This window comes from Penaeus monodon, chromosome 13 (assembly GCF_015228065.2).
Source record: "Penaeus monodon isolate SGIC_2016 chromosome 13, NSTDA_Pmon_1, whole genome shotgun sequence".
NCBI lineage: Eukaryota > Metazoa > Arthropoda > Malacostraca > Decapoda > Penaeidae > Penaeus > Penaeus monodon.
The window spans coordinates 27,726,612-27,740,686 of NC_051398.1; the positions used below are offsets into that span (position 1 = coordinate 27,726,612).

The 14,075-nt window shown below is 38.0% G+C and overlaps 1 protein-coding gene across 1 annotated transcript; it reads right to left on the minus strand.

Moving 5' to 3' along the window:
* Window positions 1-2,038: 2,038 nt before the first annotated feature.
* On the minus strand, window positions 2,039-8,939 carry LOC119580223 (ribonuclease H2 subunit B-like). Its single transcript, XM_037928233.1, has 4 exons — window positions 8,792-8,939; window positions 8,470-8,584; window positions 7,872-8,036; window positions 2,039-2,304 (listed from the first exon to the last, which is right to left on the minus strand). The coding sequence occupies exons 1-4, from the start codon at window positions 8,795-8,797 to the stop codon at window positions 2,054-2,056; spliced, it is 537 nt and encodes a 178-aa protein (XP_037784161.1). The 5' UTR covers window positions 8,798-8,939; the 3' UTR covers window positions 2,039-2,053.
* Between the last annotated feature and the right edge of the window lie 5,136 nt (window positions 8,940-14,075).

Sequence of the window (14,075 nt, forward strand, 5' to 3'; positions counted from 1 at the left end):
ATAATATTAATATATAATATATATAAAATTTAATATAATTATTATACATACACACCGCACACACACACAATACCACACACACCCCCCCGCAACGCACCGCCACGCACACGCCACGCACAGAACACTTTTTTTTATATATATATTTATAAATATTATAAAATATATTTATCTATATATATAAATTTTTAAAATTTTTTATTTTAAAGTGTATGTTATAAATTTATAATTATTATTAAATGAAATTTATATATATATATATATATTATTATTATTTTATATATATATATATATTATAAAATTTTATTAATGTTAAAATTTTATATATATATAAATATTATATTATTTATTTTAATTATTTTAATAATTATAATATATATAATATAAAATAATATATATATATATATATTTATATTGTTATTAATAATTTTAATATTATATTTTATATATTATATATAATTTTATTAATATATGTGTGTTTTTGGTGGTGTTTTGTTTTTTTTGTGTTGTTGTGTGTGTGTGTGTGTGTGGTGTGGTTTGGGGGTGGTGGTGTGTTTTTGTGTGTGTGGTGTGTTTTATGTATATTGGTGTTTATGTTGGTATTTTGTTGTGGTGTGTATTGTATGTGTGTGTATGTGTATGTGTGTGAATTATGTATACGATATATATAATATTAATATTATATATATAAAATTTTTTTTATTTTAATATTATAATAATATATAATATATTAATTTTAAAAATTTTAAATATTATATTAAAATTATTTTAATATATATATAATAATATATATATCCATATAAAATTCTGTGTATATAAAATACAGAAGATAGATTTTGATTAAAGATAGAAATGTACATAGTTATGATTGGTAACATATTTTTAAAATATTATATATTAAAATTTTAAATATATATAATATAGATACCATATCATTACTATTACATTTTATCTATATATACAATATCATCTATTGTATGGTTATACACAGATATTTAATATGTGCATATATATAATATATATATAAAATTTTAATATATATATATATATATATATATTAAAATATAAAATATATATATATATATTATATTTTATTAATATTTATTATATATATAATAATATTACATATATTATATATATTATATATATAATAACATATATATATTAATATATACATAAAACATAAAAATTAATAACTAATACTATATAATATATATAAAATTTTATAATATATTTTTTTTTAAATTTTATATATATATATATTTATATATATATAATATATAATTATATTTTAATATATTTGAATAGAAAAACACTTTTCCGTGTTGATAGAATAGAAAAAAAAACCCAATACAAAAAACTAGATTTTTTGAAAATGGACACAATTTGAAATCCCCCTGGATTCCATTTCATATTGTGTGTATATTAGTAATATATATATATATATATTATTTTTAAAATATAATATTAATATATATATATATACACATAATATATAAAAAGTGTTACAATTATACATATACAAATATTATGTAAAATTACACATTTTTATTATAACACACCCCCACACGCACAGCAACCGCACAAGCCCCACCCACACCACACGCCCCACACACATCCACGCACACGCACCAACATTTTCCCTAAATTTTCGAAATTGAAAAGGTTAATTTTTTAAAAAAAAAGGACATCACTTTTTAAATCTATTTAATTTAGCTCAAGACTACTTTTTAACAATTTATTCAAAAAGATATAAAAAACCCACTGAGGATTAAAAATGAGGGTGTACATTCAGAGCTGATGATCTATCAATACATTTCTAACATCTTATTTCTTGACAAAAAAAAGAATAAGTTTTGGATCCTGAAGCTATTACAACGTTTTGGGCCTTTTTGCTGTCTGTGGGGTTTTGTTCTTAAGAAAAAGCAAATGTTCTTAAGTAGATTGGAAAAATTAATATCATGTCTTTATGTATAGGTGTGTGTGATACAGACTTATATTTCACAGAAAAAAAAAGAAAGACAAATATATGATCAAGCAATTACTTATCCTAATATCAGGTTGAGCTATCTATAAAAAACACAAATTGCATGAGCATTACCTTTTCCACCTTGATATCATCCTTGGTGTAATCTTCAGTAGGACCTTCCATTTTTTGCTTCTTTGTTGGTGGCTGGTTCTCTGCACCTGTCAATGCCTTCTGCTTATTTGATGGTTCTGGTAGCTGGAGCTGCATAGAGAGGTCTTTTGAAAGCTCTTCTGGGATATAATCTGATAAAATGCCATGTGCCAGTGCTAGGTATGCCACTGTAAAAAGAAAGAAAGAAAGAAAAAAAAAAGTCAGTTCTTCCTTCATCATAGACATGGTATGTGACATAAAAGCATTTTATGGAATGGAAAAAAATCTGGTTGCAAAAGTTTGGAAAACACTATGGGGTGTAGCCCTTAAGATTGCCAGGATTGCAGACCTACAGGACATGGGCAATTTTTCATTTTTCATTTTTTTGGGGGAAATGTCACATAGATGGCTCTGCTAGTGCTTAGTCAAAAAGGAGTCAATTAGTAGACCTTGTGACCTCACCTTTCCTTGAATTGGTGAGATTTTTTTTTTTTTTTTACTAATGCTATGAATATCGATGGTGTTATTTTTTTAAGACATTATAAATTTTATAAAATTTTTAAAAAATTTGTAACAGCAAAAAAAGAAATATTTTGTAAATCAGGGAAGGGTTTAAAAGGGGAAGACAGGGAGTATTCGTAACTGGGCTCTTGGTGCTTTAAACAAAAGTACCACTAGTGAAAAAAAATTAATAAAGGGGGAAACTCAAGAGGGCATGGCTGTTTTAAGCCCTAGCCCGTCTAAAAACAAATTTAAAAAGGAACTCAGAGAGGGATGGATGTATGTACAGCCATAGCCCCGCTGAGTTTACATGCCATGCTCCAGCATTGGGTTAATGTTTAATGTTTTGAACAAATAAATGTGGTAGACCTCAAAAGTCATATAGTGCTATGGGTTTTTTATTAGAACAAAATTTCTTAAGGTTCAGCTTATAGGGGTAGGATAGGGATTGATAGAAGGGGAGGGGTTAAACACAAAGGGTGATTAGATCAAATAGAGGGTAATTATGCATCTGACGCAGGTGAAGAGGCTGTTAACTGAAAAGGTGGGGGATTCTGTGAGGGTGTTGGACAGGGGGGTCGGGAAAGAGAGGACACGTAAGGAAAAGCAAGGCTACAGGCTTCAGTAAAGAGGGGGCAGGATATGTGGGACTGAAAGAGGAAATTTGCATGTGGAGAATAGAGGTGGGTGAGGGGGCTGAGGTATGAAGCATGAGCGGGGGTTTTGACCTTTTTGGAGAGCCCAAAGGGAGTTCCAGTTTGTCTAGTGGGGGGGCCGCCACGGGGAAATGGAAGGTTTTATGGTTTGAAGTTTACTGGTGGTCAGACCTAACCAGAGATTGCCAACAGGTACTAATGAAAGTTTTGATTTGAGGGTAGTAGCCTGTGGCTGGAATGAGTGAAAAGTGGGGTTGGTGAGTTGTGGATAAGGGAGCTATAAAGCAAAGGAAACGGTTTTTTCCGATCCTGACATGGCTGGGTATCCAGAACTTCTCTGCTTTCTGTTGTGTAGACAGATAAAACAAATGGTCTTGTATCTTATGGTCTATAGAGTTGATAGCATGTATGGACTGTCTGAGTGATATTGAGTTGTGTTTGTCAGTGAAAATGGTGAAGAGGGAGAATGGAAACATGTTTTGTAAAGCGAAGAGGGGAGCATATAATTCTACTGTAAAGATGCTCAATTTAGGAGGGAAAGGGGAAAATTGTTTGTATGGAAGGAAAACTACCCAAACCCGTAAACCAAGTGGATTTGGGGCATCGTATAGACATGGGTAAGGAGGAGTGACGGAAAGTACAAGAAAAGTGTGAGGGGGATAGAAAGGTTTTGGTGTTTTTTTGGGGATAGGGAAAAAAAGAAAATAAATACAGGAGGAAGGTATTAGCCAGGGAAGGAAAGACTGGGCAGAAAGAGGAAGGGATCAGTGATGAGGAAGCAGAGTTTCCAAATGAACAGGGAAAGGGGTAGGTAAATGTGGAGAGGAGGAGAAGGTATGAAGAAGGGATTGGACAACAGTTAGCTAGGAGAGAGAACTGATGAAACCGAGCACAGCTTCTTAGAGACAAAAGAGCACAACATTGAGGGTCAAATGGAGGCTGCAATGATGGACAGCATCAAGCTGAATAAGAAAGGAGGCAAGGGCAGAATATATATGGCAGCCATGATCAAGGGTGGAGAGGATTTGAGTATTATGGAGATGGAGGAGTGTTCCGAGGTCTGAATCCCAGGATATATGTGAGAGGGTCTGTAAGAGTCTGAGGCACAGATGAGGTTTTTCTTTAACAGAAAGGATATGATCTCGCCAAGACAGTTGGGAGTCCAAAATTACACCAAGGAACTTGCCTGAAGGATGGAATTGGATGGGAGCATCATATAGGAAGAGATGAAGGTTGGGAGACTATACATAAACAAGAAAAACCTACAGAAAAGGTTTTAGAGGAAGAAATTCAAAAGTCATGGTTGATAGCCCAAGAAGAGATTGATGTTATTGCCAACTGGAGAAGATGATGGAGATCTGCTATGAAAGAAACAGAGACAAAAAGGGCTAGATCATCTACATACAGTCATGACCAGATTCCTGGTGGCAGAGCTGAAACTAATCCGTTTACAGCAATGAGAAATAATGTGGTGCTGAGCACACTGCCTCCGTATTGAGGGAAAGAAGAGGAATGGAAGAGGCAAATATGACACAGAAGGTGCAATCAGAAAAGAAGGACTTTATAAGAACACCCATGTTTCTGCTTATACCTCTTTTCTAGATCAAAGACAGCTAACATTGCATCACGGATTGCAAATGCTGATGTGATTTGGGTTCCACCATAGGCAAGAGGATCATCTGTGTTTCTGCCACAGTGATTTGGACATATGAAGTTGTGATATTCAAGGTACCACATTAGCCAGATGTTAACCATCCTTTCCAGTAGCTTGCATAGGCAGCTTGTAAGTGCTATGACACAGTAGTCTTGAGGAAGGGTACCAGGTTTGTAGTACAAGGCTTCTCACCAATGGGGACTGAAATGCACAATAAATTTCAGAAGAAAAGGGTGAATTATAAGATTCTGCAGAGGACAGGCAGAAGGAGTGTACTCTTTGTCTGATTTTAAGGAAGAGAAGGAAGGAAAAAGGTGAGATCTGCTACTGATCTGGCTAAAATAGGCACTAAGTTCAGTAGCTACTTGAAGAGGGTCAGAGATGAGGCTATTGTGGATATGGAGGATGGAGGCAGGATGAGGAGGATGTTTACCTAAATAGTTTATGAATTCAGAATTCGCCACCAGACTGCAGAGAGAGGTGTGGATGATTTTATGGAGGAAACATAATTTTGCCGGCTGTTTGTGATGAAGTTTTGTACTGTACGGTGAAGATGAGCTGATGCCTTTTTAAATGATATAAGGGCTGTTAATTAACTGGGGGTGCTTACTCTTGAAGCATGCATCCTGTTCCAGGTGGCTTGCTTCAACAATCTGAGTTCCACCCTGGAACACATTTTGAAGTTTAAGGTTGGGAAGTTTGGGGAATGGCTATATAGGCTGCATTTAGGATATTAGCTATGAAGTATAGAAACATGTCTGAAGTGGGAGAGAAGGATGAAGGAGGAAGATCAAAGGTGGAGAGGGAGGTAAAGGTATGCCAGTCAGCTCTGTTAAAGCACCAATGAGGGGGGTTGGGAAGTGGAACATAGGAAGTAAGAAAAAGGGGAATAGGGAAGTTATCACTATAATGAAAATGGTCTAGAACTGATCAGTGCAAGTCTAAGCAAAGAGATGGAGAGCAAAGAGAAAGATCAAGACACAAAAAGGATTGGTTACACATGTCAAACTGTGTGGGATAGTTTGAGTTTAGGAGGATAAGGTCAGTATATGAGAGAAAGTGTTCTAAGGAGCAACCTCCATATAAATATGAGGAGGATGGATGTCAGCAGTCACTTTGAATGTAGACAGAATGGGGTAGAGGAATTGGAGGATGGTTGAGAGAGAGGAGTCATGCTTAGGTAGATTTTTTTTATAAGGAAGTGAAGAGGAGATGGGCATCTGAGAAGTAGAGAATGTAGATGTGGGAAGGGATGTGGTAGGAGAAGATGGAGTGGAATGTTTGGATTGTCTGGTGTGATAGGTAAGGCGAGGAGTAGGGAGAGACATAGGGGGAGTTATGGATATTGGAATATCTGGACTTAGAAAGGATTTGACTGGGAGATAGGGGGAATAGAGGTGGGGAGTTGAGGAGTAGGGGGAAGTGATATTGAGGAAGATGTAGAAACTACTTGGGTAGAGGATGGTATATGAGTAGGGAGTGATTGAAAAACCTCATGAAAAACCTTTCTGACATTGACGGGGTGGGGTCTGACAGGGTAAAATTTTTCTCCTGCATAGACCTTTTAGGGAAAGTCATGTCTACAAAAGGCAATCTTGGCAATATTGATATGGGACTTACAGCAGTCTCTGGGGGGGAATAATTTAGCACTGTACTAGTCAGGAAGATAGGCAAGTAGGTCATTTTCGGTCTGCTTAATCTTTGTCATAGACAGGACAATCAGCCGGAGAGACGGAAACAGTTCCAGTACATGTATTAAGGGAGGAGTAGGGTTGGGCAGAAATAGGTTTGCCAGTGAGGTCAACCATGGTAGATAGTGCATGGGCTTGGGATTCGGATGTAAATGTCACAATGTGTGAGTAATCGGGATGACTGCAGAAGGAAAATCTGCCTACTTGTTTTTGGAGGCATTGCTAAAAAAGGAGGGTATTATCAGAGTAAGGAACTGTTAGGGGAATTAAAAAAAAAAAAAGTCCCACTTGGCTGAGCTAAATGGAGTACTCAAAAAGTTTGTATAAGTGGGTATTCTAGAGGGGCAAGGATGGGAGGAGGAGGGAGTGGTGTGGAGTGAGATAGTACTGCAGGGATGAAGGCAATAAGGCTGAAGAGTTGTAATAAGGGAAGAGGATATAAAATATACAGATGATTGTGCAGAAGGTGCCTTCGAGGATATTGAGAGCAAAGAAGGGGTGTCTTTTGAAGGTTGAGTTATAACATGGGTAGATGATTTAGAATGGTTCAGGCTGACAGTACATGTCGGAGGTAGGTAGGTAGGTAGGTAGGTAGGTAGGTAGGTAGGTAGGTAGGTAGGTAGGTAGGTAGGTAGGTAGGTAGGTAGGTAGGTAGGTGTGTGTGTGTGTGTGTGTGTGTGTGTGTGTGTGTGTGTGTGTGTGTGTGTGTGTGTGTGTGTGTGTGTGTGTGTGTGTGTGTGTGTGTGTGTGTGTGTGTGTGATGGTGCATGCGCACACGCTTTGGGTGGAGGGTTGTAGCACTGTTTGGAGCCATGATCAAAGAAGAATTATATGAAGTCAGATTCAGAGTTGATAAAGGGGCAAGCCTCAATGCCCCTAATAAGGGTACAAAATCTTCTTTACTAGCCATGTAAGCCTGAAATATGTGGGGAAGATAACCACTCAGGGTCCCCATGAGGGGTAAGGGCTAGACACTTAACCAAGGGAATAGTCTACCTATGGCTCCCTGAGGCCATTCATGACTGGCACAAAGTCAGCCTTTCATCTTTTCAACACAGCTCTCACATCTTAGGAATTGGCCAGGAGAAGGGCTGGGGAAGATAAGAAAAGGAAAGGGGAAGAAGAAAAGACTGCAAAATTAGTTGAGTCAAGGGCTGAGGCCCAAGGTAGAGGAGATCCCAGCATTGGGCCTCATGCTCCATCTCCTAAGCTCCCCACAACAACAACAGGCAGGTGGCTGGTGGGGTACTCACCCTGTGTTTGTTCTAGGTTCATTGCACGGACATAGGTAAAACTCTGGGCATTAGAAGTAGGAACTTTCTTTTCCTGCAAGAGAGTGGAAAGCTTCCTTACTCGACCTTCCAACCAAGACAAGGTTGACTCTTTACTATACTTCCACACACCCAGATCTGGACTTCCTGCAAAACAATGAATAAATCTTTATTACCAGGATTTTTTTAGGTCTCTTTTCATTGAGATGTCTAAAAATTGTGAATTACTGTAATTTACCTAAAGAATCTGGGACCTAAAGTGTATGAGAAAAAACAGTATCTTGTCTAATAAAATCAGACTCTAGTACTCATTTCCTATTTCTCTCTCTCTCTCTCTCTCTCACACACACACACACACACACGCACACGCACGCGCACGCGCACGCGCACGCACACACACACACACACACACACACACACACACACACACACACACACACACACACACACACACACACACACACACACACACACACACACACACACACACACACACACATATGTATGCATATGAACACATGAACAAACGAACACATATATATGATTCAATAGATAATTATAAATACTCTTCAAAACCAACCTTTCCTGTCAGCAATATGTGAGAAATCTTTCCCAGCTGCAAGACTAGATACATGTACTATGGCTGGATACTTGTCGTCTTCCAATAAGTGATCAAGAGGAACATTTTTGGTGGCCTGGAAACCAAATATAAATGTATTAATACTGTTATTCATATGAATTGTAAGATGTTAAAATAGAAAGAAAAATAGAAATAACATCTAATGGTGATATACAATATAATGACCAAGGTTGACTAAAAAGTACTTATTAAAATAATAATAATCTTAAAATAATTAATACTGAACTACAAAGAATTACAACATCAAACGACATCATCTAACCTGCATTAAATATGGCAGGATGAGATAAGAGATGTCAACTGGTGTAGTTATGTATAATTTCCCATCTGACTGGACTGTCTCACCAATAAGCCAGGACCTGTTGAAAAGGTGTGAAAATACTATGAAATCTATCTTTAGATATTTTTAGATATTCTGACATGCTTAAAATAGCTTTTGCTTTCAAACAATACAAGAGAAAGAAAAAAAACAGCCGCAGGTTTTTAAATTACATATGTTTATTCTTTTATAAATTTACTGTCATATTTTCCAAAAGAGATCTATAACTGAGTCAATACTACTGTGTCTCCTAGTCCTTTCCTTTAGCTGTTAAACTTTTAGGTGTGCTAAATGGCTCAGTGGGATAAAGAACTGATCAAGTGTTTGGGAGATCAAGCCTCTCTGGTGGTGTGAGTAATAAGGATCCTAACTATTCTTGGTATACAGAGGAGGTGGCAACCTATAGGATCTTCATGGTGAGGCTGTCACTCATATTCATTGATACTTTGGAGACCTTGGACGGAGAGCTGGGGCGGCATATTGCGCCCATCAGCCAATTATTTCCAGGTGAATTGCACACATATATACACATACACACATCCAAAAAGAAGGAGAAGGAAAAGAAGGAGGAGAAGGAAGAGAAGGAGGAGGAGGAGGAGGAGGAGGAGGAGGAGGAGGAGGAGGAGGAGGAGGAGGAGGAGGAGGAGGAGGAGGAGGAGGAGGAGGAGGAATAATACAAGGAGAAGAAGGAACAGAAGGAGAGAAGATGAATAAGAAGAAAAAGAATTTTCCATCTTACAAAAACGTATGTCTTTCATGCTATAACAGTGCAATGTACAAACAATGACAATAGTGGTAATAAATACAACTTATTTATTTATTTATTGAAATATTAGCAGAGTATTCAAAATATAGTGATAGTGAGAAGCTTGGGGGCAAAGCCCTCAGGTAAGGAAGTCCTATATGGCATATGGCGCTATGGTAAATTAGAGATGCGAAAAGAATTAGGAACGAGTTAATGATTAGGCTAAAGTTATAGGTTTAACAGTATTAGAGGGTGGTATGGTAGTGAGAAGGGTAGAGAGGGGGAGTTGAGGTAATGATTGTTAGAAGGGGAAGGAGTTAAGGGAGTAGGAAGCATTATGATAGTGTGGCAAAAATAGTAAAAATGAGTTTAATGATTGGGATAAGTGGACAGAACAAAGGGATGAAGAAAATGAAAAGGAAAGGAGGAAAAGAAACGACCATGCAAAATGAGTTGAGGCAAGGACTGAGGACTAAGGCAAGGGTGATACCCAGCATTAGGCCTCAGTCCCCATCTCCTAAGCCCCCTACGAAAACAAGCAAGGGATTGTGTGTGTGTGGGGGGGGGAATACAACCTAGATCTATGGGGAATTAACCCACAAAAATACATGCCATGCCAGTTTTTTTTATATCATCATTATTTATTATTATCATTCCCGACGGGTGGCATGTATGTACATGCCATGGTGTATGTATGGACATGCCATGAGTTATTTTTTGTTACAATCACGGCAAAATGTTATTTTTCTGCCACAAAAAGTGTGATTAAGTCGTTTTTAACACTTCCTCATTTTTACTAGGCAAAAAAAAAAATAATAAATAAAAAGCAACAAACCGACAATTTCAACTCCATGATGCCGCACACTGTTTATTTTATTCAGACTATAGACTGAATAATGATCAATTATGTTGTATATAACAACAAAAATACCCTTCAGTCTGGATTTATCAGGAACTATGGCAAGTAGAGACTTTAAAAAATAATAAAACTGAAAATACAACATATCCTCATAGTATTACGAAGAAACAGCAAGGGATGCTGGTATTTGGCATGAGTGGTTGAGCATGCTAGGGCGACGATCTAAGCCCCGGCAACTAGGCCCGGGCCACTATGAATACTACCCGTCAGGAAAGGGTTAATTGTTTTTACATACAGATAGCTCTACATGTGCTTAATCACCAAGGAATTCTTTTTCATTTTCATTGCTATAAGAATTATTAAGATTATCTTAATATTCATAATGTCAATCATAATCATAATAACATCAATACTAACAGTGGAAGAAGTCTAGTGTAGATAACTACACTACACTACATTTACCTAGCAATGGGTCTAACTTGGTTACTACTTCAGTAAGCATTTCTCAATTTCAAGCGTTTCCAAGATGGTGCATTATACAGCCAAAGACCAAAGAGATAGGGTATAAAAGTCTGCAAAGACTTGTCTATATGTGTTTTGCTCTATTTATTACAGTTTTGCACAAAATGGTCCATTAGTTAATGGTTACAAAGCAAAATGTGTGTGCCAGACATCAAAGGTAGTACAGCACTATAGAAAGATGTAATAATGAAAAGGGTAAAGAGGGTGGTTAGTTGATGATTAACCCAATTGGTACAAATGACAAGACTTTAACACCATGCCCCCTGTAATAAAAGTTCATCTACTAAGCACTTGTAGATGGCTCTACAAGTGCTTAGTCACCAAGGAGTCAGCTGTTAGTCTTACCTATTTCATCTGTTTTTAAGTTTCATTTGTATCACTTTATGTCTTTAATGTTATTAATATTTCAACAACAATTTAATATTCATAATATCAATAAGAAAAGAATAATGTCAATATTAGTAATATTAGAAAGACAAACACACTTTCCCGCAAATTGAAGGAATAGGGAACTCAGGTGCGGTCACTAGGGCCTACTGATAGACTCCTAATTCACAAAAAACTACAGGGGACAGTACATAAACCCCTAGTCATTAGGTTAAAAGTGCTACACGTCAGAAGTCATATAGCAGTTGAGATAGATAGGGTTTAACAAGGGTGATCAGATCAATGTTGTCAAAGGAAGATGTGTGGGATTTTGCAAGGATGTCTGTGGGGTAAGGCAGGGATTAGTAAAGGAGAGACAGGTTTAAGGGCAATCAGATCACAGCCTCTGGGAGAATGTTGGTTGGGAGAGAGAGATAATGGGGATTTATTTATATATTTACAAATTTACTTAATTGTTTTTCTGTGTAAACATTAGTGGCATATTCAGTGGTCATTCTTTATATTTAGTAGTCTTTAGTGGCATATTCAGGTGAAGAAGCACTATATGACATCAAAGGTCATATGGTTAAGTAGAGTAACAAAAAGGGTTAGGGATGAGATAATGATTAGGGAAAGTTACAGGTAGAACAATAATAGAGGGTAGTACAGCAGTGAAACGGGTAGAGAGGGGGAACTGATAAGTATAGTATGAGGTAAAGGTTGTTGGAAGGGGAAGAAGTTAAGAGAGTAGGGAGCATTATGATAAAGTATTGTGTTAAAAATGGCAAAAATAAGTTTAACAATTAAGATACGTAGACAGAAGGGGTAGAAGAAAAAGAAAAGGAAAAGAGAAGAAAAGACTATGCAAAATTAGTCAAGGCAATGATCCCCCACATTGCTTAGGCATGTTATCTTGGGTCACAATTAGATAGTTTTGAAAGTTTTTGAGTTACTGCAGAGGAGTTGATTGGGGAGGTCTGAGAAACAAAGGTTTTCCTATGAGGGGGAGAAGACGGGACAGATGTTTGTGGGGTCAAAGGAGAGATTCATGGAGAGGAGTTGAGCAAGGAGGAAGAGGGGTAGATACTGGGGAAGTAGTGACTGAAGTGTCTGGAATAGTGGTGATTGGGGTGTCTGGATTTAGAGTGGCAAAAGAATTTGACTGAGAGAAGTCGTGGGTACAGGTGGGATGAGGAACAGAAACTTGGGGACATGTAGAAATACCTTGGGAGGAAAGGGGACGTGCAGAACAATTTCTGGTGTAAGGAGTGAGAGAGAAACCTTGTCAACATGCTTCCTGCTGGCTTTGCATAAAGTGTTTGAATCTGAGATTTGCCACTTCAGATTCAAACTTGTAGGTAGGGCATTCCCTATAAAATACCTTATGGGAGCCACCACAACTGACACAGAGAGAGCATTGAGCTGTGGAACAGCAGTGTTTGGCATTATGGCATAAATAACAATAATTCTGACATTGACAGGGGGGAGGTTGATATAGAGGGACAGAGAGGGAGGGCCAATGCAAACATTGAAGGGGAGATCATGTCTACAGAGAGTAATTTTGCAATATTGGTCGGGGACCTACGACGGCCTCTAGGGGGGATGGTGTAGCACTGTACTGATACTGCACCACACTCCATGAGGCAGGTAAGTACGTCTTTTACACAATCTGACCAATCCTTGTTATAGACAGGGCAGTTTGTTGGGGAGATGGAGACAGTTCTAGTGTAAGTACTGAAGGAGGGATGAGGTTAGGCAGGAATGAGTTTGCCAGTGAAGTCAGTTAGGGTTGATAATGCTATAGCTTGGGATTCAGATGTAACTGTGACAAGGCAGGACTGATCAGGGCAGCTGCAGAAGGAAACTTTACTTACTTTACAAAAAACTGATCCCATTTGGCTAGGCTAAACAGAGTATTCAGGATACATGTAGAGGAGGGGGTCATAGAAGGACAGGGACATGTGGAAGAGGGAGTAGTATTGAGAAAGGTAGTACTGCAGAGTGATGGACAATAAGGTTGTAGAGTAGTAATAAGGGAGGATGGGGTCGTTGATGAAGAGAGGCAGTGGTAGCCGAGTGATTAGAGCATCGGACTCAAAGACTGTCACGACAATCTGAGTTCGAGGGTTCAAGTCACCGGCTGGCACGTTGTTCCCCTGGGCAAGGAACTTCACCTCGATTGTCTACCATCATGGGAGTCCACAGTCCAGTGGCATGTTCCGTGCCAGTCCCAATTCAACCCTGATGAATGGGGAGGGTTGACGGCAGGAAGGGTATCCGGTCATAAAAACATGCCAGACCGTAATGAAGATGCGGATACAAAGAGTGGAGGAAGAAAATCGGCATCGGCGACCCCGACTAGGGATTAAAGCCAGAAGAAGAAGGGTCGTTGATGAAGAAAGTTGTGGGGGTGTAAGATATGAAGCAGTGGATGTTGGTAGAGGAGGAATGTTTCCTGGAGAATAACTTTTGACCTGGATGGATGATTTGGACTGGGCTGATGTGATAGTAGGTGAGGAGGAGAGGGGTCGTAGTAGCAGTGTTCAGAGTCATGGTCAAAGGAGAACCTGGGATTGGGAACCGGAATTGAAATCAGTGGGGATATTTGATAATGGGGTAAGTCTTAATGCTCCTAATAATAGTATAAAGTCTTCATTATTGGCCATGGTAAGCCTAGAATATGTTCGAGAGAGAAATGGTTCACCCCTTAAGATCCCCTCAAGGGTTAAGAGCTA

What these genes read in the sequence shown, in the direction of transcription:
- LOC119580223 (XM_037928233.1), bottom strand. An exon ending in ACATATTGCTGACAGGAAAG is followed by an intron (nt 8,037 to 8,469) that starts GTTGGTTTTGAA and finishes ATTGTTTTGCAG; the next exon opens with GAAGTCCAGATCTGGGTGTG. An exon ending in GAACCTAGAACAAACACAGG is followed by an intron (nt 2,305 to 7,871) that starts GTGAGTACCCCA and finishes TTCTTTTTACAG; the next exon opens with TGGCATACCTAGCACTGGCA.